Raw genomic sequence first — 25119 nt, 5'->3', positions numbered from 1 at the left:
TCTACTTGTTACTACAATGTCTAAGTCTGTATAGTAGTTGTAGTTAATATTTGGCTATGGCATGGCAGATTGTCTTACACAATCCTCAATACTCAGGGGTTACAATCACTGACGTTATATCCACTACCTTTGTCTCCTGAACTGCCTTCAGTTTTACTAGGAGCTAGTCCAAGGATGAATATTATATCAGTGATAGTAACCCCTGGAACATGGTCTTGCAACAAAATCAGGTCACTCTGACCGACATTGCCAAACATATGGCCTACATCAATTAAGAACTTTGACTTTGCTAACACCTTCACATTATTTGAATGTCATACTGTAGTCACTGGTTTGCCAACAGGTTTACGACGCGCAAAAAAAGCGTCTCTATCATGTAAGCAAACGTAAAGAAAGACAACTCTAGGTAGATATTACACAATGAGTTGGCCTACCAAATTTACAGTTCATGGTGGCGTAAGAATGGAGATATTTGATGCTGTGATATCAATATATTTCGAATGAACAGACTTATTTCTAGGGCAGTGGTATATTGTGAGCCTCTGTTTTCCGTGAAACAAGGGGATTCCATGCCATAGATACGCTACAAATGTTTTATTCCAAAGTGAAACTAAAAAAAATTAGTTTTATTCAAAAAACAAATTTGATTCTTAATGTTAGTTCATTTTCAAGAGTCTGATCCGTCTAACAAGGGCGTTATTTGAGCTCGTGTTCTCTGGCGCTATCTGCCTTGTAACTATCTGTGTGTCGGTTCGTGTGTACGATCTCCCATTTAGACATCCATGGTCCCGGGACGGTCGTATCGAACTCGTCCTCTTCCTCCTAGAAACAACATTCATAGAAAACAATGAGTACCTTACGGTAATATATTGTCGCGATCAGTTGATGTTTCCATGGACTGAAGAACTTAGATGTCAAAGATTTAGTATTAATCTTTAGTTCAAAGTGTATCTGCTAATCTTCCCTGGGATAATATTATAACTTACTAGTATTTTCTGCTCAAAAGTTCTGGTTAACTAGAGACTACATTGATGAGGAGTGATGTTTATGAAAAGTTTAACTAAGAGGCATAGCCGAGGTTCGATGAGGAATAGGTGGGGAACTGTGACAAAAATACGAGAGATTTGACACGTGAGAGAGAGAGAGAGTGGTTTGATCACAGTGAAAAAGAGAATGAAATTACACTATGCAAACACCAAGAGAGTGCTGACATCAATATGGAAACAATTCCAAGGAATAACGGACGTTCCGAAACATACAGTTATCGAGTTGACAAAATGCATCAAAGAAAGGTTTACAATATAGCAAGGCATTCAGAAGAGCAGAAACCAAAGATTCGGAAAGATAGGAGTGGGAAGAGGACGAGAAGAACACAAGGAAAGGATCAGGGCGATGAATTCACTGAGAAGGATTGAACAGCGAAAACATTCTGGGATGACATCCAATATGGAAAATGGAAGGTCACGGGCGGAGTGAAGGCAGGGGATGGACTGTCAAGTACGGCTAAAACGTTGATCTGGAGAATTACGTCAGGGTGACTACGGACAGCTGTAAACTTCGTAGGAGATGATCTAACTAAGCACATATATCCAACCATTGTGGACGGAAGTCGGCATGGCCGTGTTCCTTGACAGAGGGCATCAAGCCTTAAGAAAAATGAAAGAAGCTGACTTTGTCTAAATGATACAACTGGAGAAAGATTATCTTTTGTGAAATTATGAACCAGTGCAAATGGATGAGTAACGGCTGGTGGGATACTGACAACAGCAGCAGGCTAATGAGAAAGCATTAGTTTAATTTACTACAAGAAGTTGTCTCGATATAAACCCGCCCAGATATTGTGTTTTAGACAGCTTCAAGCAATTGGTCATGGTTGATTTAGCTATGTCATAGGATGGAAGCCAGAATAGAAGGTGCTAACGAGTGAAAGCAGCTAGTCGACAAAAGTCAGCAGACGGGATGGAAAAATGTAGGAATTTGTTCTCTAGTTAGTCACCGTATTGACAAAGTTCATCAAAGAAAGGTTTACAGTACAGCAGGACACTCAGAAGAGTAGAAACCAAAGATTCGGAAAGAGAGGAGTGGGAAGAAGAGTTATGAAGAACAAGTGGACAGAATCAGGGCAATGAATTCACTGAGAAGGATTGAACAGCGAAAACATTCTTGGATGACATCCACAGCTTCAAGCAGTTAGTCATGGCGTGATCTACAGGCAAGAGATTAAAGAACAAATACTATTGGCTTAAGTGGAAGGGAGAGTCGACCAGCCCCAAGATGATCTACCAAGTCGGTGCAATGCAGATCTACATGTACCTGTTAACTGGATCGGTCAGTGTTGGAGCCACATATGCCAGTGGTGCGGTATAAAGAGTTAGAATTAGGTAAACATACGATTATGTAATGTAAATATAGGCCTTACTAGTAAGATCAGGGATATCGAGGGCTACAGACAGCAAATTGGATGTAGGTGATCAAATACTACAATGGATTAGGTAAGGAAGTCAGCTATTCTCTGGACAAGATTGAAGGACAAGGTTTTGTATATGTACCCACCTCTACAGCTGCACTCCGCAATAGTTTGTGACGGACGGTTTTGTCGAATTCCTCCCAGGATATCTTGTGGTTGGGATCTTTTGCTGTTCTCATCAGGACACCCTTCTTCTTACCATAAAACCCGTTCGGCAATCCGGGTTTCTGCCATCGCAGGTCAAAGCTCCACCGAATGTCCTTAGAACAATTCATCAGACTACAAAAAAAGCACACACAAATGCAAAGTAAATGTATTGTCAATAATTTCTTATCCTGAAAACATTCTACAAATTACAGGCACATTTTTTTCTACTCGTAAAATACAACATGCAATATAACATCCTACGATAGGTCCGTTATATGAAATTACACGGGGAAAACCTCTAGTCATCGTTCTATCTGTTGTCCTTTGTAAGAAATTAGTTAACGTGATGTTTGGAACCTACCTTCGGTGAGGTATGATGTTATTGAATAGAAGCATTCCCCCGTATGGAACCTCACAGGTAACAAAGTCAGTATCGGGATTCGTACCTACATAACAGATAGAATTACCTTGAACGAAGTTCATCGTTGAAGAATACGAAATAAGAAAAGAATGCCAAACCTATATATCAGGATGAGGGGTGAGGCCTTGGGGTGGGGGTCTTACTTTAACATAATTTCTAATTCGTCGCCAAGTCACAATGAACTTTATCATTTATATACTAGTGACGATGAATGAGCCAGTTTCTATATTAGGCTTACAATATGCTCGATAGGGGTGGATATGACAGTGATAGTAACCCCTGGACTACCGAGGATGGTCATTATATTATAATTACCGAGAGTTTTCGCCATCTCTTCCTCGTTCAGCATCACGTACCACGTGCCTCCATCACAACACTGATGAGTGGCTACCCGTCCGGCCCTGTGTCCCCGTCTTACCATCTAGGGAACACAATCACGTCACCACACAATCAAATTACCATCTAGGGAACACAATCACGTCACCACACAATCAAATTACCATCTAGGGAACACAATCACGTCACCACACAATCAAATTACCATCTAGGGAACACAATCAAATTACCATCTAAGGAACCCAATCACGTCACCACACAATCATATCACTATTGGGGGAATTCAAAAGCTAATAACAGTATGGCAGAGTGTTAGACGGACTTCTTTTTTACATAATAATCTCGGTAAGGATATGTTCATTTTGGTGCCTCGGTGGTCGAGTGGTTAAGATGTCTCGACATATTACCACAAGCCCTCCACCTCTGGGTTGCGAGTTCGAATCCCAGGTGGGGAAGTTGCCAAGAACTGACCTCTTGCCGGTGGTTTTTCTCCGGGTACTTCGGCTTTTTTCCACCAACAAACGTGGCACGTCCTTAAATGACCTTGGCTGTTAATAGGACGTTAAACCAATAAAACAAAACATGTCCATTTTGACCGATGAGAATGGTAATCAATTAGCATACCTTTTCCGTCATCTGTAAAGGAATCTTTAATAGTTCTGCCGCACGACACTTACCTGCATGCATCCATTGTTAGCGTTTGTGTCCAGTAATGGGATCCAAGCGGTGGCTTGTAACGTAGTGTAACATTCATTGTCGAGATAAGAAACATCTGAAACATGTCCATCATCGAAGTCAGAAGTATGAATGTCTTTATTTACTAACATGCATTTAAACAAATATAATCGCCTTTTATGCATGAGAGATTTTTTTTTTCATCTGATTTATGCAAATTCCAATTTTAGCGGTTTTTCTCTTTATGTCAACCAATTAGTGTCAGTTATGTAAGTCATTAAATTATTTTCAAATTTCGCCAGTTACCCAATGGATGTATTTCTATATAAAAAAATATATTTTTATTTCGATTTAACATCCAAGATGGCTGCTTCAGTCTCACCGATTCTCTTGACTTGAATAATTGCTCTTTAATATGAACATTTCATTACTGATTATATGAAGTGGATAAGATGTTAAGATAGAATGGGGAAAACCTTGGTGCCACGGCACAGTGGTAGCCTCGTTCTGGGGTGTTTTCGTGCGGAGGTTCCAGAGGGGGTGGCCATTTACTTCGGGGCCAATTAGCTGTTCAACAACATTTAACAAGCGTTCGTTAGTCCATAGTGTTTTAAACTCCTGTAAAATACAGAGAAAAACAAAGAGTAAACTGCAGAGTAAACCAAAGAGTAAACTGCAGAGTAAACCAAAGAGTAAATTGCAGAGTAAGACCACTAAGAACTATCGATAAAGTGAGGAAATACATCCAATTTCAAATGATCATTGGGCCACGGGGATGGTATAACGTCAGTTATAGTAACCACTGGAGTATCGAGGATGTCAGAATACGACCATTGAGTTGCGGAAATGTCTTGGATACTTCGAATAACTGGAATCGCAATTATGGGCGCGTCATTATCCATATATTTTATTTATTTTGGTATGGCGCATATGAGAGGAAATCTAGGATTTTAGTTTTTCTTCTTGAAACGAACATTTGTCGCCAACATCTCCATTTCGGTAAAGGCCACCTCGCAATTTCGCGATCTCGACTTCAGGCCGAGATAACGAGGTTGCGAGATTGCAATGTAGCCCTAACCGACCACCACAATTATATCCAGATGCATTATGAGAAAAATCTACGCGTGTTTGTACATCTTCAGTATCTGGATATAACATTTTAATACATTTTTATTGTAAACTATAGCTAGCAAACAGTTTACACCTTTATCGACTTAAACTTTAAATTATGTGATACTAAACTTTCATTTAAAGAAATCGTGCAAATGTTATACGTGCCTCACATAGGTCCGGGTATTTCAGAAGGATGATATTGGCGCCCGGAAACTCCCCGTCTATCTTGGTGAGACGGTCGAACAGTCCATACTCACTGTACAAGCCTGAAACATGGAGCATATATAGTCAAGCTTGTCTGTAGTATAAATACCACCTTAAGTGTGCAATTTATTTTGATGCACTGTCAAAGGGCCAACCTACCTGCTCACATACAGGACCGTCAGTCTTGCTATGAGATAATACAGACTACAGAGGAGCTAGATGTAACGTCATATAACCCCTGGAGTATCGGGGATGATAGAGACCCAGTATATCAGATATATATATGTATTCCAGAAGCCTTCAGACAAATTTTTCATGTGTGTTCTAAGACATAATTTGGAACACTAGAAATCAAATTAGCCGAATTAAAATGATGCATGCATTGTTGAATATTTCTCTTTTTGTACTTGGTCTAGTCTGATATTGACCACAGGGCTTTGGCAAGAAATTCCAACTATCTGTCGGTCAATATTTAATACCACATAGAAGGAATTACACCATATAGCCCTGCAAAGGTCCATATGTGATAAAGATATATTATATGTGTTCCTATTTTCATCGGCTAATACATGGTCAGCGACATGACATTCGATATACAGTATATCGACTCTGTGGTTTCATGTTTTGAAACTCCTTTGTGAACTTAATTACGTAAACGTCGAGTTTTTCAGGATGGCGTCCTATGGCCAACGTTTTTCTTGTAAATAACATATACATTAGAGAATGTTTTTATATCACGTATCTGATACAAAAGATAAGGACCTTTGTTTCGGTTCATAATTGATATATATTGACCGTTTGTGGGAAATTCCAAGTGATCCTGACATTCTAAAGATGGTCTGAACATGACATGCGTTAAATCCTTGTATTTGAGCAGTCCTACTTTTGATTTTGCCAGCCTTGTATAGTTTCTGTGCCAATCGTTCCACTTGTCTCTCCACTGCTTTTCGGCAAGGCTCTAGTTCATCGGGACTGAAGAAATTCGGCACCAGGACAAAGCCCTAAAATACAGATCGAATTAGTGTAAATAAAATTGGACTAACATTTCTCCTAAAGTCCTCTTTGTACTGTAAATCTAGTCACCGTCATGATGTTATTTCCTCGTTCATAGTCCCATGTTCCATTTTCGATTCCCTGATTACTTATTCTATTCCCAATTTCTAATTAACACAAATATATTGTTTGAAATGTATTATTACGCATTTACGCAAAAGTCAGATGGTCGTGGTATGTCAACTACAACCACGATATTGTACCTCTAGACAGATACTGGTGCCGGCCATTCTCAATACCCCAGGGGTTATTATTACTGACGTTATATCCACCCCTTGACTATCTCATAGTAAAACTGGAGGCAGCTCAGGTGCCGGTAGTAACAAGTGCGCACATATGTCAGTTATCAGACTAGCGATTATCATTGGTCGTCTTGACCTTAGAGTCCTTGGTCAAGTTTAGATGCATTAATAGGACCTTTTTTACTCTTCTAGAGCATATATTTAGACTTGACATTGGTTTAATAAATTAAAATAATGTAAACTCTAGTACTGTCTTTAAATTTCTGTTTGGGTAGTACAACTAATGTAGGCGTTGATTACCTAGTAAAGGACCGTCTTACCTCATCAAAGAACTGTCTGATTAAATGTTCAGGAAGTTGTCCGGGTTTGACTTCCTTGGCAGGTGCTGGCATTGCCCGTATGTCAAATACCTCTGGGTGGGCCTCGTCCACCAGGCCCGGAGGTACGAAGGTGCGAGTCGTTCCGTCCGTCATCCCTGAATACTGGCTGTGTCCGAAATCAGTACGAGTGTATGGAGTGGTTCGAAAGATCAACTTAAAATAAACAAAAGATAACAAAGACCACTCACCATAAACTGTGGTACGTGATTTAATGCCGTGTTAACCGCCGACATCTGTCAATAGCCCACACATATATAGCAGTTTATAGTCCTTCAGGCTCCATGAGGTCACATAGCACGCTGGTAAGTCAAAGACTCGCCATAGACTAATATACATTGTATAGAGAAAATTTGACTTACCAGCGTGCTAAATACATATGATCTCATTAGACAAAAGTAATGAACACAAATAAGTTATTCAACTTTATATTATCAGTTTGTCTCTCTAACTATAGTCCGCTAAACGTACCCATATTATTAGGGTTTTCAAGGATTTACAAGTGAGATACGTCCTTGGGTTTTAAATATTTTTTAGCCATATGTATTAGGCAAAAATAAAAAAAACCTAATAATATAGACAGGTTTAGCGGTATGATCTAACTAGTATTCACCTTTAGTTCGCCATACCATGACGTGGTGTCCGTCTGTCAACAATCGATTTCTTCTTCGTAATTCGGGTTGACTGATAGTAAGGGGTGGGGACTCAAAATATAAATGGTTGGGCTCTCAAGTCCTCATGCAATGCCAGAAGTTAGAAGTCGTTCAAACTTTTTCAAACACGATGCATATAAAATTTGAGACAGATCGCTTCAGTACTTTCTGAGAAATGGAGGTAACACTCTTCAACTACCAAAATACAAAATTGCGACCTGTCGGCCATCTTCTTCACCGATCGGTCCCAAAATGCATTATGCACAGCTAGGCCCTATAGAAACCTGCACATGAAATTTGAGATAGTACTTTCTAAGAAGTAGCGGTAACAAACTTCAATTATTAAAATCAAAGATGGCGGCCTGTCGGCCATCTTGGTTACCGTTCGATCCCAAAATGCATAATGCAAAACTAAGGCCCTAGGGGAACCTGGATATGAAATTTGTGACGATCCCTTCAGTACTTTCAGAGAAATAGCGATAACAAACTTTAACTATCAAAATCCGAGATGGCTACTTAGCAGCCATCTTATTGACCGATCGGTCCCGAATCGCAATATGCATAACAAGGGCCCTAGGGGAGCCTGCAATATAAACAATTAGGGAAACCGTATGGAACCTACATATGACATTTAATAATGATTCCTTCAGGTCTTTCTGAGAAGTAACGATAACAAACTTTAATTATCAAAATTCGAGATGGCTGCTTAGCGGCCATCTTGTTGACCGATCGGTCCCAAAATGCAATTTAAATAACTAGGGCCCTAGGGGAACCTACGTATGAAATTCGAGAACGATCCCTCCTTTCTGAGAAACAGCGATAATAGGAGGAGGGGGAAGAGGAGGAGGACGAAAAGGAGGACTAAGTAGAGGGGAAGACGAGGAGAGGAGAGAGGAGGAGAAGAGGAGAAGGAGTAAGAAGAGACAGGAGGAGGAGGAGAGGAGAGAGAGGAGGAGGAGATAAGAAGAGGAGGAAGGAGGAGGAGGAGGAGGAATGAGGGGAAGAGGAGAGGAGGAGGAAGAAGAGAGAGGAGGAGTGAAGAAGAGGACAGGAGGAGGAGGAGGAGAAGAAGAGGACAGGAGGAAGAGGAGTAAGAAGACAGAGATGAGGAGAGGAGAAGAGGACAGGAGGGATGAGGAGAGAGGAAGAGGAGGAAGAGAGGAGTAGAGAGGACAGGAGGAGGAGGAGGAGTGAGAAGAGGACAAGAGGAGGAGGAGGATGAGTAAGAAGAGGACAGGAGGAGGAGGAGGGAATGAGGGGAAGAGGAGGAGGGGATGAGAGGAGGAGGAAGAAGAGTAGGAGTAAGAAGAGGACAGGAGGAAGAGGAGTGAGAAGAGGACAGGAGGAGGAGGAGTAAGAAGAGGACAGGAGGATGAGGAGTAAGAAGAGGACAGGAGGATGAGGAGTAAGAAGAGGACAGGAGGATGAGGAGGAGTGAGAAGAGGACAGGAGGATGAGGAGTAAGAAGAGGACAGGAGGATGAGGAGGAGTGAGAAGAGGACAAGAGGAGGAGGAGGAGTAAGAAGAGGACAGGAGGAGGAGGAGGGAATGAGGGGAAGAGGAGGAGGGGATGAGAGGAGGAGGAAGAGAGGAGTAAGAGAGGAGGAGGGAAGAGGAGGAGAGAAGAAGAGGACAGGACAGGAGGAGGAGGAGTAAGAAGAGGACAGGAGGAGGAGGAGTAAGAAGAGGACAGGAGGATGAGGAGTAAGAAGAGGACAGGAGGATGAGGAGTAAGAAGAGGACAGGAGGAGGAGGAGTGAGAAGAGGACAGGAGGATGAGGAGTAAGAAGAGGACAGGAGGATGAGGAGTAAGAAGAGGACAGGAGATGGAGGAGGAGTGAGAAGAGGACAAGAGGAGGAGGAGGAGTAAGAAGAGGACAGGAGGAGGAGGAGGGAATGAGGGGAAGAGGAGGAGGGGATGAGAGGAGGAGGAAGAGAGAGGAGTAAGAAGAGGAGGGAGAAGAGGAGTGAGAGAGAGGAGGAGGATGAGGAGTAAGAAGAGGACAGGAGGAGAGGAGGAGTGAGAAGAGGACAAGAGGAGGAGGAGGAGTAAGAAGAGGACAGGAGAGAGGAGGAGAGGAATGAGGGGAAGAGGAGGAGGGGATGAGAGGAGGAGGAAGAAGAGAGGAGTAAGAAGAGGACAGGAGGAAGAGGAGTAAGAAGAGGACAGGAGGAAGAGGAGTAGAGAGGACAGGAGGAAGAGGAGTAAGAAGAGGACAGAGGAGAGAGGAGTAAGAAGAGGAAGGAGGATGAGGAGTAAGAAGAGGACAGAAGGAGGAGGAGGGAATGAGGGGAAGAGGAGGAGGGGATGAGAGGAGGAGGAAGAGAGTAGGAGTAAGAAGAGGACAGGAGGAAGAGGAGTGAGAAGAGGACAGGAGGAGGAGGAGGAGTGAGAAGAGGACAGGAGGAGGAGGAGTAAGAAGAGGACAGGAGGATGAGGAGGAGTGAGAAGAGGACAGGAGGATGAGGAGTAAGAAGAGGACAGGAGGATGAGGAGGAGTGAGAAGAGGACAAGAGGAGGAGGATGAGTAAGAAGAGGACAGGAGGAGGAGGAGGGAATGAGGGAAGAGGAGGAGGGGATGAGAGGAGGAGGAAGAAGAGTAGGAGTAAGAAGAGGACAGGAGGAGGAGGAGGAGTGAGAAGAGGACAAGAGGAGAGGAGGAGGATGGAGTAAGAAGAGGACAGGAGGAGGAGGAGGGAATGAGGGGAAGAGGAGGATGGGAGAGAGGAGGAGGAGAAGAGTAGGAGTAAGAAGAGGACAGGAGGAAGAGGAGTGAGAAGAGGACAGGAGGAGGAGGAGTAAGAAGAGGACAGGAGGATGAGGAGTAAGAAGAGACAGGAGGATGAGGAGTAAGAAGAGGACAGGAGGATGAGGAGGAGTGAGAAGAGGACAGGAGGATGAGGAGTAAGAAGAGGACAGGAGGAGAGGAGGAGTGAGAAGAGGACAAGAGGAGGAGGATGAGTAAGAAGAGGACCAGGAGGAGGAGGAGGGAATGAGGGGAAGAGGAGGAGGGGATGAGAGGAGGAGGAAGAAGAGGAGGAGTAAGAAGAGGACAGGAGAGGAGAGGAGTGAGAAGAGGACAGGAGGAGGAGGAGGAAGAAGAGGACAGGAGGATGAGGAGTAAGAAGAGGACAGGAGGATGAGGAGTAAGAAGAGGACAGGAGGATGAGGAGTAAGAAGAGGACAGGAGGATGAGGAGGAGTGAGAAGAGGACAAGAGGAGGAGGAGGAGTAAGAAGAGGACATGAGGAGGAGGAGGGAATGAGGGGAAGAGGAGGAGGGGATGAGAGGAGGAGGAAGAAGAGTAGGAGTAAGAAGAGGACAGGAGGAAGAGGAGTAGAGAAGAGGACAGGAGGAAGAGGAGTAAGAAGAGGACAGGAGGAAGAGGAGTAAGAAGAGGACAGGAGGAGGAGGAGTAAGAAGAGGACAGGAGGATGAGGAGGAGTGAGAAGAGGAGGAGGAGTGAGAAGAGGACAAGAGGAGGAGGAGGATGAGTAAGAAGAGGACAGGAGGAGGAGGAGGGAATGAGGGGAAGAGGAGGAGGGGATGAGAGGAGGAGGAAGAAGAGTAGGAGTAAGAAGAGGACAGGAGGAAGAGGAGTAAGAAGAGAACAGGAGGAAGAGGAGTAAGAAGAGGACAGGAGGATGAGGAGGAGTGAGAAGAGGACAGGAGGAGGGAATGAGGGGAAGAGGAGGAGGAAGAAGAGTAGGAGTAAGAAGAGGACAGGAGGAGGAGGAGGAGTGAGAAGAGGACAGGAGGAGGAGGAGGGAATGAGGGGAAGAGGAGGAGGGGATGAGAGGAGGAGGAAGAAGAGGAGGAGTAAGAAGAGGACAGGAGGAGGAGGAGTGAGAAGAGGACAGGAGGATGAGGAGGAGTGAGAAGGACAGGAGGAGGGAATGAGGGGAAGAGGAGGAGGAAGAAGAGTAGGAGTAAGAAGAGGACAAGGAGGAGGAGGAGGATGAGAAGAGGACAGGAGGAGAGGAGGAGGAGAAGAGGAGGAAGGAGGAGAGGAGGGAAGAAGGAGAGGAGGAGGAGAGGAGGAGAGGAGAAGAGAGAGGACAGGAGGATGAGGAGTGAGAAGAGGACAAGGAGGAGGATGAGTAAGAAGAGGACAGGAGGATGAGGAGGAGTGAGAAGAGGACAAGAGGAGGAGGTGAGTAAGAAGAGGACAGGAGGAGGAGGATGGAATGAGGGGAAGAGGAGGAGGGGATGAGAGGAGGAGGAAGAAGAGGAGGAGTAAGAAGAGGACAGGAGGAGGAGGAGGAGTGAGAAGAGGACAAGAGGAGGAGGAGGAGATGAGTAAGAAGAGGACAGGAGGAGGAGGAATGAGGGAAGAGGAGAGAGGAGGGGATGAGAGGAGGAGGAAGAAGAGGAGGAGTAAGAAGAGGACAGGAGGAGGAGGAGGTAAGAAGAGGAGAGGAGGAGGAAGAAGAGGAGGAGGATGAGTAAGAAGAGGACAGGAGGAGGAGGAGTGGAGAAGAGGACAGGAGGAGGAGGAGAGAGGAGGAGGAGAAGAGGAGAAGAGGAGGAGAGAGGAGGAGGAGGAGAAGAGGAAGAGAGAGGAGGAGAGAGGAGGAGAAGAAGAGGACAGGAGGAGGGAGGAGGAGTGAGAAGAGGACAGGAGGAGGAGGAGTGAGTAGAAGAGGACAGGAGGATGAGAGGAGTGAGAAGAGGACAGAGGAGGGGATGAGAGGAGGAGGAAGAGAGGAGGAGTAAGAAGAGGACAGGAGGAGGAGGAGGAGTGAGAAGAGGACCAGGAGGAGGAGGAGTAAGTAAGAAGAGGACAGGAGGATGAGGAGTAAGAAGAGGACAGGAGGATGAGGAGTAAGAAGAGGACAGGAGGATGATGAGGAGTGAGAAGAGGACAAGAGGACAGGAGGAGGAGTAAGAAGAGGACAGGAGGAGGAGGAGGGAATGAGGGGAAGAGGAGGGAAAAGAGGAGGGGAGGAGGAAGAGGGAATAAGGGGGAGAGGAGGAGGAGGAGGAGGAGGAGGGAGAAAAGGGGGTTAGGGTGCGTTGACAGCGCCTCGGTTGAAAGGGTATCACGTCCTAAGGTGAGACATATAGGTTTAGGTCAGCCCAGTTCGTTATGGAAACCTTGGAGATCAGTACTCTCACTATTAACTTCACTGTAAATATTGTGTGAAGTTATCAAATTCCGTATCTAAATTAAACCTGTGCTCTGACAGCGTGTGCAGGTCAAAATGGCGGTCTGTTCTGTTACTCAGTGTTAAAGGTCAATTTTGGTTGGGACAATAGTTCAGTAATTAGTACGTCGGGTGGGGGCAGTTATTACGAATGCATGAAACCAATTGCCTTGGTCTAAAAATATTATTTACATACCTCATTAGAGCATAGTAACCATAGCATTACATGTTATATATTTTTCGTATAGAGTATTATTAGATTTTTAGAGTATTTTTATACGAATTGTTATACAATGTAAATAAAAGGGTTTTTTTTGTATTATTTATATTATTGTTATTTAGGCGAAGGTCACATTGTTAATTATTCATATTTTTGATATCGTATAATCCATATGCTCGGGCTATTTGTTAAATGGAATTATTATCAGTTGTTGGTTACCTAACTATATTGGATTTTACTTATGTTATGGAAATTATCTCCTTTTGTTGTTAACTTTTGTTGAGTTTATCTCCCTTTGTTCTTTTTCGTTCTATTCAATCATCAGTGAATTTTTTAGGTTTCTCTATTTAATGATTTTATTCGGTTCAGAAGTAATTATTATAGCGAATTTCAATGCATAATTTGGTTATAAATATGAATCAAATACTTTGTACTTTCCAATTAAATCTAGGATAATTCTTCTACTTTTTACTTTTGTTATATCTGTTTACTTTGTGTTTATATAATAAACTGTTGACATTAAAACACATCTCCACTATACACGGAAGGCTCACCCATTCGCCGAGACCCCCTCCTGCTACAAGTGTATAGTCTATTTTCTGTGTTCATTACTTGTTCATTAGTCTGTGAAAAGAACATTCTTTTTGTTCTTAAATGTATGTTCTTATTCTTATATTTCATAAATGATATATATATATATTATCGCCAGAATATGTCTCATATACACTAAAACTTCGAACTTGTGCAAGTCTACTGTTTTCGTTCTACTTTCATTTTGACGTAAATACCGGAAGTGTGCAAAGGACTGTGGGAACATTACATTAAGTACAGAGAATGAACACATGACAGCTCTCAATTTACACATGACAGCTGAAGGATAAGACAGGAAAGAAATTCTCAAACAGTATGAAATAACAAAAAGGTTAGTGTGTCCAGGAACTTTAGAATGGAGAATGATGCTTCATTATGCCTGTGAGTGATCCTCTTGACTCTGATTTGAACATTTCCTTGTCGACTCCCTAATCCCTAGCTTCCCTACTGTAACAGTATAACGTTACCAGTAGTAGTAAAACCGTAAACGTCCATAAAAAGTCAAATGTAATGCAACACACTTGATGATGCTATTAATCAATGGACAAAGGATCTGGATATGCAATGGAGACAACATTGGCCTTGTACCATCCTCGATACCCCAGGGGTTACTGTAACCGACGTTATATCCATCTCAGGACTATGATATCTGATTGTAAAAATGGAGGCAGTTCAGAAGAAAAAAAATTCCTGACTAATCACACATGTCTGCAGAGATTTTCTTTAAATATTACAGAGAACGACACCCAACTTCAAAGCAGCACAGTCAACCAGTGTACCGTTATAGAATTGCTTTGATATGTACATCAAATGATCAAATTTTAATTACCTGTGTCAACTCTGTTGCCTCAAGTTTTACGATGAGTTAGTCCAGGATATATGTATTAAACTTGTCTGACAATATATGTCAATGTTATATATTGCCATATATTGTCAGATGAGTTTAATACCTATGGTCCAGGGGTGGATACAATGTCAGTGATAATAACCCTTTGAGTATCTAGGATGACTTTGAACATGTACTTTTTGAAAAGCAATTAACACTGCTCCACATGACTACTTGACAAACTAGAGGGATATGGAATAACTGGTAATCTGAAACTCTGGACAGAAACCTATATACATTTAGGCATTTCCCGTAAATGGCTTAATACTTAAAATTTTAAGTACATTTTTTTCAAACCTGATATTTCTGCATCAATACAACGTTTAACATTATAGCATGGTTTGATATAACCAATTGACCCGATTGATATAATTTTTGAAAGCATGGAAATGACCAATTTTACTTAGTTTTAAGAAAATCATACATTCAAAATCGAAAGTGCATATAAGTTAAAATGTTATCTTTTCTGTCCAAAAATTGTACTCATATTAACAATCTGAAAATTACTGAACTTTTGAAACATGTCAATGTTATTTTCCTGTACACTGTATTTAACTATCTAAGAGTATATCTAAAAACCCCTAAGCACATACAGAGGTACATCTGCCAATTGTAAAAATGGCGGAGTTGCCAATCTGTGTAATATGTTTCTGCTCTGGATAAAGAAATTCTGAACAAAAAGGAAACCAACTACGGGTGCCAAGGGGTCTACTAATCCCTATTGAAATTCCATCTCGATACTCCTTTATATCCTGATATTTGACATCTCTCATTGGAAACCATTTATCAAATGTTCTAATATAAAAAAAAAGTCTGAAATCATAGAAAGAATTAAAATAGCAATTAGGAATATATACAAAGCTACTTTTTATCTTTGTGCATTAAATCTTTAAAGGGACAATTCACTCAGGCTAATTCTTTTGCATAACCAAGAAGCAAAATATGGCATAAATGTATTGTTCTACATTTCTTATGAAACACATAACATAAAATTCCACGTCATTGTTTAGTATTTTAATCTATATCGTTGTAATTATAAATTGTTGATCAATACGATTCAGCAGGTAAAATATGTTCGCTGTATCTATACCCGAGCCAACGTCACGCACGTTTAACAAATGAACTGCCAATTCACCTAATAAGGTAAACACACTATTGTCAGAGCGATTTGAGCAGTTCTAGACAAAAGTAGCATTACTCTACGAGCAAGGGACAGGGTTCGGCATACAAGAAGTTCGACCACAATGTGTAATGGCAGACAGCGAGCGAGTTTGAACACTCCACACGCATTTCACCACCATGGGCTTTTCTGGCATATTACAGTAAAACCAACTGATCTAATTTCCATTAGAACTGTTTTTTTATGATATATGTACAAATTTTAATGTTCTTTTAGCCTGAATTGTCCCTTTAAGGTTTAGATATCAAAATGGGTCAGAGAGTTTCACTTTTTCTATACAAGCAGTAAGTAACTAGGGTCTACATACTACCTTACTAGTCAATTGGCAGAAACAGAGCCTAAGAGGCCACTGTCAAGCCAATCAATTATTAGACATTATTTCACAGACTGTGGCCGTCATGACAATATGTTTCAAAAGATTCTTGTCATGCCAAGCTTCTTTCATTTTTGAAAGAAGGGACTAAAATTAGTGGTTGAATTCTTGAATAGTCAACGTCAAAAGTGATTATGACGTCACATCTAGGTGGAGATTCCCTCGATCTATTTTTTCCACAGGTTACTGGTCTCATGAGAAGTCAAGTATTTGGACTTGGTCCAGTAGCCTAGCATGCTTTCCAATGCTGATTTTGAGGTTGATATTTCATTTGATTAATACTTCTAAGAAACTTATCAGCCAATGAGAAGACAGTAAAAACACCAGTCATAGAATAAATAAAAAGTAATAATGTACCTCTTATTTCCTTGAAACAGACAGACATCAAAAGAGAAAATTTTCTTTACAGAATTTATAAAGCTGTCAGTACTCAGTATCAGCATTACATACTTCTTGCATATGTTTGAACCAAAGTAACCGACATTTAACTGTATCTTTCAGTTTCTAAGATGTAAAAAGTCAAAGTCATAGCAATGGCTGAAATAGAATGGAATCGACAAAATCTGGCATATCAGGTAAGTACCTTGGTTATATTATTCATTTGAAGTTGAAAGTTTTACATAATATGGAAAGTGAATACAAACCATCTACTAAAATTTTTATGAAAGTGTAAGAAAATTTTGTGTAGGGCAATTTAATGTTTTGATGTTTCATACTTAATGCTTATGAGTTACTTGATTATGTTATCAGTATACTAAACACTTTATAGAATTATGTTTCTAGTAAGAACTTATAAGGGTAATGGTTGATTGTAATCATTGTCGATTTGTGGTATTGAATAACAGAGTGGTGTTATTTACCAATCATAAAGTATTGACTTTATAGAGCTGCAGTGAAGGTGGTGTTGTGTTTGTCATTATAGAGTCTGACAGAGGTACCCCCAGAGCTGATTGAGCGAGATGGGTGTAAAACAGCGGAGCTTGATTTAACACATAATAAAATATCATATCCTTTTTACATATTATCTGAGTCAGCTCTAAGCTATGAATAAGCTATGTTAATGATGTACATACTAATGTTGAGAATGAGTAGGGAGTATATAGGTTTAGTTCTGTTAATGCCCTACACATAGCTACACATTTGAATGATACTGGTTTTTTGACAAGTAGGATAACTTTGTAATAAATGAAATACCTTTAGAGTATGGAAAAAAAATCATAATACAATTTTGTAACCAAAACCCGTGGATCAGAGTTTTATTTTCTCTCAAAATATTACTCAGTTTTCATTATTTGTTATGAGTATGTCTAGTGCAGAATTAATGTATTTGTAGTCCACCTTAAATTGGACACATTGTAGTGAAATCAAGGGAGACAAATCTGTGGGCAGTAGGAGGATACAGACATAACCAGCTTTGTATGACTTTCCTTACAGCTGTGTACAGATCTGAGATTTCTCGTCGACTATCCACACTTAAAAACACTGATTCTAGATCACAATCATATCGGATCACACGTCAAAATCCCCTCCATGAACAAACTCCACACTTTGTGGCTTAATCACAACAAAATTTCAAACCTCAGTAAGTTTTTAAATATTTGTTTTTTGACTTGGTTCGGTTCATATTTCAATTAATTTTTTAAGGAGTTTTATGATAATCAGCCATCATAAGGATTTGTATACATGTATACATATTGGAGACTTAATTAGTGAATTTGTAAGCTACACTTAAGATTAGGCTAAAATGAAATTATGTATTTATGCCATCTCTGTGAGATTTAAAAAATAAATGACATGAAAATGTTATCAGAAAGATTCAGTATCTTTATAAATAGGTTTAAACAGTGGAAAATGGTAATGTTAAATGATATTGTTTATAAAAGTTGTTGCCTTCATATGAACTAAACTTGATTACAGGCACATTTGTAGCTACACTGGTCAAGAGTTGTCCTAACCTCAGATATTTGTCCATGATGAATAATGAAGCAGCTCCAAGTTTCTTCAACGGTGGCACATTCCAGCAGTACATAGACTACAGGTATTGTTAAGTGTTGTTAGGGGCCTCTTTATTACTTTGAAATCTGACCAAGCTCATAGCTGTCATGCATCATGTTCAAGGGGATCTAATTCCACTAGCTTGTGTCATGCATCATGTTCAAGGGATCTAATTCCACTAGCTCCTGTCATGTAGCATGTTCAAGGGGATCTAATTTCACTTGCTCCTGTCATGCAGCATGTTCAAGGGATCTAATTCCACTAGCTCCTGTCATGTAGCATGTTCAAGGGAATCTAATTCCACTTGCTCCTGTCATGCAGCATGTTCAAGGGATCTAATTCCACTAGCTCCTGTCATGCAGCATGTTCAAGGGGATCTAATTCCACTAGCTCCTGTCATGCAGCATGTTCAAGGGATCTAATTCCACTAGCTCCTGTCATGCAGCATGTTCAAGGGATCTAATTCCACTAGCTCCTGTCATGTAGCATGTTCAAGGGATCTAATTCCACTAGCTCCTGTCATGCAGCATGTTCAAGGGATCTAATTCCACTAGCTCCTGTCATGTAGCATGTTCAAGGGATCTAATTCCACTTGCTCCTGTCATCATGCAGCATGTTCAAGGGATCTAATTCACTAGCTCCTGTCATGCAGCATGTTCAAGGGATCTAATTCCACTAGCTCCTGTCATGCAGCATGTTCAAGGGATCTAATTTCACTTGCTCCTGTCATGCAGCATGTTCAAGGGATCTAATTCTACTGCTCCTGTCATGCAGCATGTTTCAAGGGATCTAATTCCACTAGCTCCTGTCATGCAGCATGTTCAAGGGGATCTAATTCCACTAGCTCCTGTCATGTAGCATGTTCAAGGGGATCTAATTTCACTTGCTCCTGTCATGTAGCATGTTCAAGGGGATCTAATTCCACTAGCTCCTGTCATGCAGCATGTTCAAGGGGATCTAATTCCACTAGCTCCTGTCATGCAGCATGTTCAAGGGGATCTAATTCCACTAGCTCCTGTCATGCAGCATGTTCAAGGGGATCTAATTCCACTAGCTCCTGTCATGTAGCATGTTCAAGGGGATCTAATTTCACTTGCTCCTGTCATGTAGCATGTTCAAGGGGATCTAATTTCACTTGCTCCTGTCATGCAGCATGTTCAAGGGGATCTAATTCCACTAGCTCCTGTCATGTAGCATGTTCAAGCATGTTCAAGGGAATCTAATTCCAGTAGCTACTGTCATGTAGCATGTTCAACGGATCTTATTCCACTAGCTCCTGTCGTCATGCAGCATGTTCAAGGGGATCTAATTCCACTAGCTCCTGTCATGCAGCATGTTCAAGGGGATCTAATTCAACCATCCATTAAAAATTTGCTTTTGTTCCAGGTCTCAAATAAGTAGTTTTTAAATACAGCAAATGTAGCCTATGTACCTAGGGGTAGATGAGCATGATTCTTATCCATGGTGGGCACAGGCCTTCAAAAGTCAGGGAATTTATGTGTTGGCCTTGAAAGTTCTTAGATAAGAGCTTGGCATTGAAAAGTCCTTGAAGTTCATCAACAGCCTTGAAAAGTCCTTGAAGTCCATCAACAGCCTTGAAAAGTCCTTGAAGTTCACCAACAGCCTTGAAAAGTCCTTGAAGTTCATCAATAGCCTTGAAAAATACATTTGCTCTAAAATGACATTTGATCCCACATTAAAATTTCAGGGTGAATCGAGCTGAAATCCAGGGTTTTAATTGCGGACTCTGGACTGTGTTCTCGAACGTATCCTCGTTCCGATAAGACACATCCCAGAACTTCATTTAATGAACTGTTTCTTCATTCATATCATCAGAGATTGACATGTTGAATATTAAATTTTGTCCTATCTATACAGATACTTTGTCATCAGCCGCCTGCAGAAGCTGGATGCCCTGGACGATAAAATAATACAGGAAAATGAAAGAGCCGAAGCTGAAAGGATTTACGGTCGATCTGTAAGTGTATGTAGGTTGTTAAAGAGGAGATTAATTTTGGAAATTCTTTGATAGAAGTTATAATCTAATTTTGATATTATTAATTATTGTCTTGTTGGAACTGATAGGGTAATTGATGTCATTTTATTAGACATGTTAAAAGGTTTAATTGTGCTTAAGAATTTTAATGGTCTCTTTAATTTTGTCAGTAATTACATTAACTTGATTGCAGAAATCACGGAGGAAGAGTACGAAGAAAAAGACAGAACAAGAGACAGCTAACACTTAAACATGCTGAATGTTTATCATTGTATCAATGTAAGGTTTTTATTTTCCTGTACCTTTTTCGTCAGGAAAAAATCGTCTCTCCACCGTTTTGAATGTCAAAGTAGATTTTAAGGCTTCATTGTTGGTAATAGAAGTCATGGTAGTGATTGCAAGATTGAAAATCAAAATTGAACTTTAGTTTAATCGAATTTAAAGTGATAATGATTGTTACCTAATAATAAAACAAGCCAAGTCATTGCCTGTCTGCCTTACTTTGGAGCCAAGTACACATGTACTAAGTTTTAGATGTGGAGTTAGAGTGTTGTGAGATAGTGGTTTACAGTCTAGATATAGACATGTATCTGGGTTTCAAATGTGGGGTCTAAATGCAGCTGAGCTAAATGAAATACATGTACTTGGTAGATTGATTTTATTACAGTGCCTAAATTATGAATCAATGTGTTGAAATAAGAAAATTTCAATGTAAACTTGACTGTTGATTTTGGCTTCACGAAGCATAGAATGAAGTAGGTAACTGACATGATTACATAGATAGTGTAGAGTCAGGAAAATGCAATAATATTGAAAATTATGCGTTTCTTTCTATCAAACTATCTTTAATTTCTCAATTTTGAAATTTGATCTCTCTTACCTATTTTCCCTTTCATGGCTATCTGATACAGCTGGACTTATCAATCTAATAATGATCATCAGATTTGCTTATTGAGGAAGATCCACACCAAATGGTAACATTCTTTTTTCCACAAATGTTTTCATAACTTCTAACAAATTTTGAATTTACTCCAAACATATTAGAGCCTAGAGAAAACTTTATTTTTGATCTGTAATTGATATTTTGATTACTGTAAACTACCTTTTGTGTGTTTTTAAATTTCATGTATTTTGTAGATGATAATAATTTGTGAACGTGAAATTATCACAGTACTGACAGTGAAATAAAGGGAAGTAACTCTCATAGATCAGACTGATGTCATTAATTCTTATTGATGTTATCATCAGATGTCATAACTGACAAGTGGTACATAGGTCATCATTTATATACAGAAACTCATAACACTGTGGTGATTTCAGTGATAATAGGCCAGTTACATTCAAATTCACTCACATTTGACTGGAGGTTGATCAGACCACATTTCAATTGTAATGGCTTTAAATAAGTACCTGGTGCTTTTATTCACAGGGACTTTGCACAAATTTCCAACCAACAGTATGTATATATATACAAAGTATGTATTATATAAAAAATTTAACAACTCAATAACAAACTTCCTAGTCATTTTGTCGTGTCTTGACGGTTTTTGAGGAATGTATTATAGTATATTGTTAGTTAGAAATTTGTGCTAAGTTCCTGTGCTTTTATTAAAACGTAGGATATAGTTTTTGTGACATGCATGCTTATGATATGTATTTTACATGTATATATTTGATTTATGATATTTCAAGCTACACATTTGTCAGTGCTGATTTTAAGTAGTATATTTAGAATGTAAGCTTCACTACTGAAATGTTTCCATTGTTTTAGACTTTGCTTCAGATTGTAATCAAACTTATCATATTTTCCAGTTGTATAAGTCGCATTGGCTTTTTTTACGATATTTTTCAGTTTATTAACACGTATAAGCCCACTGGAACAACACAAGAGATCTCATCGCACCTCGGACAGAAATGTCCCCAAATGATTGGCGGAGAGCCGTCACGTGGTGACCCCCTAATACTTTATAGGGGGTCAGTAAATTTTATTATGGTGCAATATGGCCGCTGTCGCCCTCGCTTCAAAATTTTAACACACTCTCTTCAACTAAATATACCATTTCTTTATCGTAAAAATATATTTTACTTATTATTTTTTTATGAAAAATTCATTTAAAATCGTTTTAATACTTCAAGTTAAATGAAACGCATTTTTTAAATACGAGTTGCTTCCCCTACGCCAGTTTGAAAGTTGATGACGCGGTGAAAGTCAAACGTAAGAATTCAAGCGTTTTCTTGACTGCGACCATAAACAAATGGAGGGGTTCGTATCTTTAGATCAATCAACCCTCACTCTACAGCTAATTTATCGGCATTGCTTTAAGTGATTAACTCAGCGAGAATGCAGAGATGATCATGAGTCTGCGCTATAAATGTTAGATTGATGTTTGTGTCACTTTTGTTTGTGATGCTTTCAATATACAACCATTCTAATGTCGCATTGAGGTAGGCATATTGTGCACTAGGAATGTCGAATTATTGTTGATTTATGAATTATACTCAGTATTGTTCTTCAGGTTTCTTATATAGTAATTTGCAGATTCTGGAAAGAAATACATACATGTAAATAAATACGTAGGCCTACTGTAGGCCAAATATTTAAAAATGCGGCGATTGTTTTATACTTCGTCAGCATGGTTCAGGTTTGATATCGGAATTTTTGAGAAAAACAAATAGGAAACAAAGATCTAATGAAACAAATAAATGGTCCTTGATGCGATAAATTCGTTATATAGTCAGTTACTGACCCCCTATAAAGGCATAGAGGGTCAGTAAGAAGTATAGGAGGCTCGGGCTACGCCCTCGCCCCCTATAAATCTTACTGACCCTCTATGCCTTTATAGGGGGTCAGTAACTGACTATATAACTAATAATATAAAAATGTAAACCTTATTAGTCCTTTTCCAAGACCTGCATATGTATGACACTGTCAACATATCTCCTTTTTCCTAGGCCTCATTCTAAATTTGATTGAATTAGAAAATAAATTGTATTGTTTTTTTGTTTGTTTTTTTGGTGCAAAAGTTATGAGTTAAAATAATAATGTTTGCTATGAGTGCTTTGAGAAAAATGAAATTAAAGAAAAGGAACAAAATAGTTTGCTATAATAACAAGTTCATTTAGATTGTATTTTTATCATTATAATTTCCATGTACAAGTGTTTTGAGACAAGACTCAAGAAAGTAGGTGAATGATTGGAATTCTGAGATTCAGATTTTTCTTATATTGTTTAATAGGTGACACTTTCTTGTTAATTTCATTAATCATACCAGGGAAATGGTTTACATGTTATTTTTAACTTATTTATGAAGTGTCCACAGATTGTTATTAAAGGGAGATAACTGTATGTATACACAGAAAATAAAATATGACAAAACACTTCTGTCTTTTTTTTTGATGTTTGTCAGCTAAATGATACATTTGTACACATGTTTATCAACTGTTTTTATAACAAAATCATCTGATTTAAATAAAAGGCCAAACACTCTTATGTTTTTCACAGTAATCTATTTCTTCTCTTATTATCTTTATGAGAAAGTAAATTGATTTTGAAGTAATACAATTTAAGCACACAGTTGATAGTGAACAGGTTACAATATATCTCATCAACTTTGTGTTTTTGAAGTAATTGCTGTATCAATAACACTGAGAAATCATATTAGCACTTAAAGATGCTCCACCGCCGACAGAGCATAAACGATACTCATCATTTAAACAATAATTGGTGTTTAATCCTGTACATATATATATATATATGTGTGTAATTAACACAAAAAATAATATAAAATAATTTATTTTGCTTTTGCTGCATGCACAGTCAGTACTTCATTCCATATATGACATAGTGCCAAGTAATTTTTTCGGAAAAATAATTATTTTTAATATTTTTATCTTCAAGAAAAATTAAATGCTCAAACTTTTCAATAGTGGTAATGGTGTAAAGTAAGTAACTATTGTAACTGAAGAAAAATACTAAATTGTCTGCTCCTGTTTTTGATAGTGAAAAAATACTATTTGTCAGTGGTGGAGCATTTTTAATATTTTAATGTAAAAATACACAAAATTATGATTAAGTAACACAAAGTTCACTGTATCATATCAAAAGTGTTTGTCATTTAAAGAAAGTCCTCTGTGTATGAGAACCAGAGCCTGTGATAGTATGTTTGTTTAGGGAGGCTGCAGTAAGTTGTTTTTTGTTTCTGTCTCCTTATGATAACAGATGTTAGCTGTTAAGAGTAGTTATAGAATTACCTCCCCTGTATACAGCATCCATGGGTTTGGTGAGCTTGTGACTAGCAGGAAACTGCTGTATTCATGTAATGTCCTTTTGTGATAGCAGTAATGCATATCTATATAATAATGCACTGCAGCCAACTGTCAAATACCAAGCAGGATACCCACACAGTCACATTTCACTGATAACGAGTTGTTCACAATTATAATTAAATTATGTTACCACAGAACTAAATGAGCCGTGATTAGTCGTCCTGACTGAAATTTGTCCGTAATGGCATGACCATCTGAGCAATGTCTGTAGCTGTCTCACTGCGTAAAGCGTTGGCTGCATGTGTGAGTTGTAGGGCTGCATCTGGATGAGCCGTTCCTGGTAACATAGTACACTCTCTCTCTAACATCGTTGCCATACCTTCCAGCAATTCGTGGAAACCAAAGCCCAGGGCCGCTCTTCGTAATCTGTTCAGCTCCTGTATTAATATGAGTAATTGTATCGAATTGTGTTTTAGGATTAAACATGGAAAAGTTAAAAGAGAAAGCACTATGTATGATTTGGGCCCTTATCGGCCACTGAATCCATCAATTTTTCAACTAAGTGTTAAGTAATAAAGTTGTTTTATTCGAAATATTAATTATTACATCTCTGATGCATCTATGATGGTAGTTGTTGTTGTTAGAGTTCTAAGTTGCCTTGGTAACCAACCGAAATATGCATAAATTTTTTCGTGAATTTGAAAATATTGCCATTTTGGACCTATTTTTGGTATGTTTTTTAAACAAGAAACCATAGAGCGCAGTAGAACAAACTCA

General features: G+C 39.5%; 4 protein-coding genes across 7 annotated transcripts in view; 1 reads left to right on the top strand and 3 right to left on the bottom strand.

Annotated features, from left to right (window-relative positions):
• Window positions 1-579: 579 nt before the first annotated feature.
• LOC138332902 (uncharacterized) lies at window positions 580-7180 on the bottom strand. The gene is made up of 9 exons (XM_069280922.1): window positions 6979-7180; window positions 6247-6364; window positions 5325-5425; window positions 4523-4664; window positions 4049-4143; window positions 3351-3456; window positions 2976-3060; window positions 2554-2746; window positions 580-822 (listed from the first exon to the last, which is right to left on the bottom strand). Exons 1-9 carry the CDS (start codon window positions 7129-7131, stop codon window positions 697-699), a joined length of 1119 nt encoding a protein of 372 aa, XP_069137023.1. The 5' UTR covers window positions 7132-7180; the 3' UTR covers window positions 580-696.
• A 1369-nt stretch (window positions 7181-8549) lies between these two features.
• On the bottom strand, window positions 8550-10934 carry LOC138334034 (uncharacterized). Its single transcript, XM_069282752.1, has one exon. It carries the CDS (start codon window positions 10932-10934, stop codon window positions 8550-8552), a length of 2385 nt encoding a protein of 794 aa, XP_069138853.1.
• Window positions 10935-13829: 2895 nt separating this feature from the next.
• LOC138332900 (leucine-rich melanocyte differentiation-associated protein-like) lies at window positions 13830-22872 on the top strand. 2 transcript variants are annotated; one of them, XM_069280917.1, is made up of 7 exons: window positions 13830-13977; window positions 16587-16660; window positions 17008-17091; window positions 17529-17667; window positions 18003-18123; window positions 19959-20058; window positions 20270-22872. In XM_069280917.1, the coding sequence occupies exons 2-7, from the start codon at window positions 16619-16621 to the stop codon at window positions 20324-20326; spliced, it is 543 nt and encodes a 180-aa protein (XP_069137018.1). In that variant the 5' UTR covers window positions 13830-13977; window positions 16587-16618; the 3' UTR covers window positions 20327-22872. The 2 variants fall into 2 exon arrangements, with proteins under 2 accessions (XP_069137018.1, XP_069137019.1); XM_069280918.1 differs by having other exon boundaries at window positions 13874-14027.
• Window positions 22873-23173: 301 nt separating this feature from the next.
• LOC138332898 (integrator complex subunit 14-like) overlaps window positions 23174-25119 on the bottom strand; it is a 38250-nt gene continuing 36304 nt past the window's right edge. For all 3 annotated transcript variants that reach the window (XM_069280915.1, XM_069280914.1, XM_069280916.1), the window contains exon 10: window positions 23174-24779. In XM_069280915.1, the coding sequence (XP_069137016.1) occupies window positions 24555-24779 (225 nt within the window). In that variant the 3' untranslated portion in view covers window positions 23174-24554. The remainder of the gene's footprint in view (window positions 24780-25119) is intronic.

The sequence above is a fragment of the Argopecten irradians genome, chromosome 10 (genome assembly GCF_041381155.1).
Source record: "Argopecten irradians isolate NY chromosome 10, Ai_NY, whole genome shotgun sequence".
NCBI classification, from domain to species: domain Eukaryota; kingdom Metazoa; phylum Mollusca; class Bivalvia; order Pectinida; family Pectinidae; genus Argopecten; species Argopecten irradians.
Note: the sequence above shows the minus strand (reverse complement) of the source record. Positions and strands in the feature narration are given on the sequence as shown.

Excerpts from the sequence above, each read along its gene's own strand:
- LOC138332900 (XM_069280917.1), top strand. The coding sequence starts at position 16,619 with ATGGCTGAAATAGAATGGAATCGACAAAATCTGGCATATCAG. Across the intron at positions 17,092-17,528 it reads TAACACATAATAAAATATCA|GATCTGAGATTTCTCGTCGA; the intron begins TATCCTTTTTAC and ends CAGCTGTGTACA. Across the intron at positions 20,059-20,269 it reads AAAGGATTTACGGTCGATCT|AAATCACGGAGGAAGAGTAC; the intron begins GTAAGTGTATGT and ends ACTTGATTGCAG.
- LOC138334034 (XM_069282752.1), bottom strand. The coding sequence starts at position 10,934 with ATGTCCTCTTCTTACTCCTCCTCCTCCTCTTGTCCTCTTCTCACTCCT.
- LOC138332902 (XM_069280922.1), bottom strand. The coding sequence starts at position 7,131 with ATGACGGACGGAACGACTCGCACCTTCGTACCTCCGGGCCTGGTGGAC. Across the intron at positions 3,061-3,350 it reads AGAGATGGCGAAAACTCTCG|GTACGAATCCCGATACTGAC; the intron begins GTAATTATAATA and ends TCTGTTATGTAG. Across the intron at positions 2,747-2,975 it reads AACATCATACCTCACCGAAG|TCTGATGAATTGTTCTAAGG; the intron begins GTAGGTTCCAAA and ends CTTTTTTTGTAG.